Source organism: Branchiostoma floridae, chromosome 17, assembly GCF_000003815.2.
Source record: "Branchiostoma floridae strain S238N-H82 chromosome 17, Bfl_VNyyK, whole genome shotgun sequence".
Taxonomy (NCBI): domain Eukaryota; kingdom Metazoa; phylum Chordata; class Leptocardii; order Amphioxiformes; family Branchiostomatidae; genus Branchiostoma; species Branchiostoma floridae.
The window spans coordinates 14533417-14539480 of record NC_049995.1 but is presented as its reverse complement, the minus strand read 5'-3'; the positions used below and the strand labels follow the sequence as shown (position 1 = coordinate 14539480).

General features: G+C 40.2%; 1 protein-coding gene across 1 annotated transcript; it reads left to right on the top strand.

The window, feature by feature from the left end:
- The first annotated feature begins 388 nt into the window (after positions 1–388).
- Positions 389–6064, top strand: LOC118404341. Its single transcript, XM_035803410.1, has 7 exons — positions 389–423; positions 613–803; positions 1271–1465; positions 2041–2216; positions 2801–2916; positions 4549–4765; positions 5786–6064. The coding sequence occupies exons 3-7, from the start codon at positions 1306–1308 to the stop codon at positions 6062–6064; spliced, it is 948 nt and encodes a 315-aa protein (XP_035659303.1). The 5' UTR covers positions 389–423; positions 613–803; positions 1271–1305.

Genomic DNA, 6064 nt, shown 5'->3' with positions numbered 1-6064 from the left:
AAAAGTTGATGACCCCGACATGGCACACCTGGACTATACCACTTGTTTATGGGTTTCCGCGAAATTCTACGCAAGCGATCTACAAGTATGCAACGTTAGCAGTTAATCTCTAAGTCGACATCATGAATTTCATATTTTTGTTTTGTAAAATATAACATTGAAATACTCAGATCGCCAAATTGTAGAAAAATCACAAACAACATGAGCTAGGATGTTTTAGTTGCAAATGTAAGTGCCCATTGAATTTCTAAAGCGCCTTCTATCGAATGTTTACAAAAGTGCAGCACTTTCATTGCAAGAAAACCCGCGAATATGATACTTGTACCAATCGAGAAAGTTAGCTTCCATTTTGCTTCTCTTAGCTGTCTTTTGTCAGTAAGATAGATAGCAGTTATTCTACATGGGTCTCCGGTCATGAAAGAGGTAAGTTACTCACATTTTAAACGACTTTTTATTTCATTCTTCGAGCTTGGTTAATCTGATGGGGAGGGGGGCAGTAAGGAATTAAACTTTTCGAACTCATTTTCTGAGTTTAAAGCTACTTTTTTGTTGCTACCAGAGACATCGGAATATTCTGGAGTAACCTATGAACACATGTCCGTCAATTTTTAGAATTCTGAGCTCTGACGATATCAGCAAAGTGATTGTGTGACGTCATGGCAGTTTCACAACATTGCATCACACGTAGCCAACGCAAAATAATGAAACGGATAGGGTTGGAAGAGAACACTCTTCAGGAATACATCAGACACAAGGTGGTTCTGGAATTCTATACTGCCAAATTGTTCAGGACAACATACTAGGTAAGATGGACATACAAATTGTATAAATAAAGCCCAGAAAATAACGTTTTATACCTTTTTTTTTTTAATTTGATGTTTCAAATGTTATTGCTGAGAAAGTGAATGAGAGTCTGTTTACATTTTTTTTACTACCATGACTTAAAGTATTGTATAATTGAAATGCTGTACATATATAGTGTATATATGCATTTTTCTTTATTTCAAAATTCTAAATGAGGGGTAATGAGGCTGTTGTAATGTGCTCAAGCCACCTCCTCGAACATGGGACCCCCATTTTACATTCCTGCTGAAAGACAAATGCAGCTCCAACCAGAATGCTCTTTCCTGGATTCAAACATGGTTCTCCCAGTTACCAACTACTACTAATTGGAACCAAAAGCTTAACTATGAGGCTGATGCCCATCAGATATCAATAAGCTACAAAAACCGAAATTATCACTCACTCACTGTTTTATTATTTTTTTCAGATATTCTTATTGAAAAAAAAAAAAAAAACTACATCATGACCGAAAGCTCTATGGAGGAACAGGTGAATTCAGACGACCAATCAGAAGTTAGCACTCAGACAATCCCACCAATCAAAGACCTCCGTCTGGGAAAGAGACTGGCGTACCTGTTAAGGTATGGAGCTGAAAAGGAGGGGCTACAGGTGAGGGAAGGAGGTGAGGTTTAAAATTGTTTCTCTTCTGTACAGTTGTTTATTATGTTCTAAAGCAAATACACATTATCAGCACTTTCTTGAATGTTTTCATTCTGTTTTGCGATTGATGCATCGACATCGCTCCAAACAACATTCCAAAACGTTTTGAATGAATTTATCTAATGACCAAGAACAAATGTATTCTGCATATTAGAGTGTATTATTTTATTGTACACAAAATGGACATTTTGAATCATTTGAATTAAGTGGTCGCAAAGTCTTTTAAAACGTTTGAAACTCTATTATACAAAAATTAGCCACAGTTTTATAGCAAAGAATGAGATTCATTGAGAGAAATAGATAAACAGGCAAAGTAATCCTAGTGTGAAAGTCAAACAGAGAGCTAAATTAGTGTATTCAAGTGCAACTATGATGTACTAGTCTACTATGAAAACAGAGTAGATAGTCTTAGTCTCACTCTTACCAAAGTGGTGTGTAACAGGGTAATAATACCTTGGAGTAACTATAGGTGGTGGGCTATATAAAGTGTCAATTCAACCTTAACATAATTTTTTTTTTTTTTTTTTACTCCGTTAGGTTTTGTAGACATAGATGAGTTGATGACAGTCCCTCTCCTGAGACATCACCAGAAACAGGAGGTACTGAGGGAGGTGAGAGAGTCGACCAGCTACAGGGGACACAAACGGTTTGAGGAAAGACCAGAAAAGGACAGAACACTTGTCAGGGCGCTGTATAGGAGGAGGTTTGAGAGGGTAAGGAGTTGATTTGATTTGAAATATTAAGATTGCAAGATGGCACAATACAAGTGGGTCGCAGGTAGCGGTATGTTGTTACCCACACATGAATACATAAATATTGTAGAAATTCAGAGGGGCGAGTAAGAACAGAAAGAAACAAACATGCCGACATGGGGGATCGAACCCGGGGCGGCGGATTACAAATCGTGACCGCTATCGCTGTCGCCACAAAAGATCTAGAGCCCTTGGGCAAGGACGGTAGGCGGTATTTGAACACCACTGTTACAATATTACAGAACGCTGTTCTAGAAGTCTGACTGTAAGGATAATGCTAGAGTTTCTAAGGGAAAATAAAAAGTCAAGCAGATACAAAAGGTTTGAAGAGACCAGAGGAGCACAAAGTTAAGTCAGAATAATTTAAGGATTTGGTACTACAGATCCTAAATAAACTGTGCACTGTATATGCTTTATATGTCTGCATTCCATTTCAAAATATCTAGTGTCCTTGTAAATGCAGGATACACAAGTATTCAACAATGCAAATTTAATTGTTGTGAGTATTCTTACCCATTTTTCAAATGTACCTTATTTTCCTACAGAATCCTTACCATGATGGCACCAAGGTCCCGCGGCTGTTGGAAGTGTGTATGGAGTTTGTGTGTAACAACATCAAACAGTTCGACTTGGAGTGCTTCCAGGATGACTTCATTGTCAAGTAGGTCTTTATACCAGTTTTTATCCGGTATTATTTGCCTTGGGCGAATATATGTATGTGTGTGTTTTGTTGCTGCTTTTATGTAGAAATAGGAGGATCTAAAATCAGTATAACTAAAAGTGAATGGATGAAGTCTGCCGTCATACCTGCTACTGATTCCAACATTGCTCGCAAGTGATGTAATTATATAAGAAAAGCGTTCTGTTGATTAATCCCTTTCCCAACTGTGTGTCACACAACTTATACACATCTTTGTTCTGGGCAGCCTTCTAAGCCTGTGTGTGTTTCTGTGATCTACATTACACAACACTGCAGCAAAAAATCCCATCCCCAGCTGTATGCAGCACAAGTTGTGAGTTTTGGCAAATGTTATTACAGTTATACATGCTGTATGCCGTATTGAAAATGTTAATCCCTTCCCCAGCTGCATGTTGCACAAGTTGCGGAGAAGACGTCAGCTGACCAATGCCGTCCTGCGTAGCTTGCTGAGCCGCTCCCTGGACAGTCTGGACCTCCATGACATGTACTTTACTAACGCCACCGCCAGGATCCTCGTACAGAAATGTCCCGCTACCGCAAATTTAGATCCCCACAGACTTAAATGCATTTGTGGTATTCAGAAATTTCAAGTCGAGGATTGTGGTTTTACAGGGCAATACTAACTGCATGCATTTTTGAGAAATTGCAGTTTGAATCTTGTGTCCATTGACTTGACATCTCTGAATAGTCTTCTTTTTTCAAACAATTCATAAACTAGTGTTGATCCCTTCTCCAGCTGCATGTTGCACAAGTTGCGGAGAAGACGCCAGCTGACCAATGCCATCCTGCGTAGCCTGCTGAGTCTGTTTCAACTGACCTGTGTGTGTCTGATTGTATGCGTGTGTTTCTGTGATCTCCAATATACACAAATAATGGACAAACCAGTGTTAATCCCTCCCCAGCTGCATGCTGCACAAGTTGCGGAGAAGACGCCAGCTGACCAACGCCGTCCTGCATAGCCTGCTCAGCCGGTCCCTGGACAGTCTGGACCTCCATGACATGTACTTCACCTGAATAGCACTGCCAGAATCCTCACACAGAAATGTCCCGCTACCGCGAATTTAAAGCCTTGTGGACTTAAATGCATTTACAGTATTCAGAAATATCAAGCCGAGGATCGTGGTTTTACAGGGCAATACTGACTGTATTTCTGAGATATTGCAGTTTGAATCCTGTGTCCATTGACTTGATATCTCTGAATAGTCTTTTTTTTCAAACAATTCATAAACTAGTGTTGACCCCTTCCCCAGCTGTATGTTGCACAAGTTGCGGAGAAGACGCCAGCTGACCAACCCCGTCCTGCACAGCCTGCTGAGTCTGTTTGAACTGACCTGTGTGTGTGTGTGTGTGTTTGTATGAGTGTGTTTCTGTGATCTCCAATATACACAAATAATAGACAAACCAGTGTTAATCTCTTCCCCAGCTGCATATGCTGCACAAGTTGCGGAGAAGACGTCAGCTGACCAACGCCGTCCTCCGCAGCCTGCTGAGTCTGTTTGAACTGACCTGTGTGTGTCTGTTTGTATGAGTGTGTTTCTGTGATCTCCACTATACACTAATAATGGATAAACTAGTGTCATTCCCTGTCCCCAGCTGCATGCTGCACAAGTTGCGGAGAAGACGTCAACTGACCAACGCCGTTCTCCGTAGCCTGCTCAGCCGTTCCCTGGACAGTCTGGACCTCCATGACATGTACTTCACTAACGGCACCGCCAGAATCCTCGTACAGAAATGTCCCGAGCTTCGCAAGCTTAGCCTGAGGGATGCTGGGTACGCGGTGAACGATCAGGTGGTCACCATGCTGGTCAAGGTGAGGAGATGTGGAGTTTTTTTTCATTCATTCATTCCAGGGTTGTAGCCAGCCTGAAATCATTTTCAGTCCCCTTGATTTTGAATGGGAATCCTATCGAGCACCGAAGGCATGGCGTGACGTTGCGCGTCATTTCTAGAGGGTCTGGGTCCCTGATAATTTTTAAATCAAGACCCTCTTAAACACCATTTCCTGCATTTTGAGGTGCAAATTTTGCTTGTAGACTAAGCTGTTCAATGGCATCTGTTTTGGTGAAGAAGAACACATGGGTTTCAGTTTTTTTATATCTTTACATATCAATTTTTGTCTGTCCCAGGGGACGGAATGGGGAAAACTTTTTTCAGTCCCCAGCTGCAAAATTCCTTCAAAGGACTGAAGGACAGGTGCTGGCTACAACCCTGATTCATTCTTTCGTTCGTTCATTTGTTTATTCATATATATATTATTCATTTATTGTTCATCCATTCATTCTTCATTCATTTGTTCGAAAATAAAAACATTGCATCAACATGTTAGCAGGTAAGATTCACTGATTGTGAGAAAGAAAACTCTACTATCCAATCTTTTGTTCATTTGTTCCTTCATTCTCTTATTCATATATTAATTCAATATTTCATTCATTTATTTGTGCGTCCATTTATGTTTTCATTTATTTGTTCTTGCCTGTTTGCTTGAACTGGTTTTGTTTACACTGTGACTTTGAAAGCTGTTTTCCACTGAAGCTTTTGGGGTATACAATACAAGCAATAGATGAAAAAAGTATGTGCAGCAAGATGCAATCAATCAATCAAACAAACAAACAAACAATATAGAGAATAGGGAAATCTTCAGACCAACTGGTAAAGGAAAGTTTTTAAGAATTGCATGCGCAGTATACACAGTTTTAGACATGTGTTCTACAATGTGCCAACATAGATGAGCTTGAGTTCTTTGTACTATCCAATATATATCACAAACTATCACCTGCAGGGTAAGAAAACGATGAGTTTCACACCCTGCATTTGTTGTTGTTTGTTTCAGAACCTGCCAAACCTGATCAGTCTGAACCTGAGCGGCTGTAAACAGGTCACACAGAGGTCACTTCAGGTCATCAACAAATACATACCCCTCATTCAGCACCTGAACCTTGGTATGATACCACTGACTCAGGAAAGTCTGGTAGACTTTGTGGAAAAGTCATGTGAACTTTTACACTTGGACGTCTCAGAGAACGGTTTACTAATGGAAGAAGGTGCCAAACTGCTGGCTGCAATATGTCTTAGTAGAAATATCACATTTGTTTCACACTTTAAGTTTTGA

Bases quoted from the DNA above. Each gene is read 5' to 3' on its own strand.
- LOC118404341 (XM_035803410.1), top strand. From the start codon at position 1,306: ATGACCGAAAGCTCTATGGAGGAACAGGTGAATTCAGACGACCAATCA. The intron at 1,466-2,040 runs GTGAGGTTTAAA...TTACTCCGTTAG, and splicing joins GCTACAGGTGAGGGAAGGAG to GTTTTGTAGACATAGATGAG. The intron at 2,217-2,800 runs GTAAGGAGTTGA...ATTTTCCTACAG, and splicing joins ATAGGAGGAGGTTTGAGAGG to AATCCTTACCATGATGGCAC.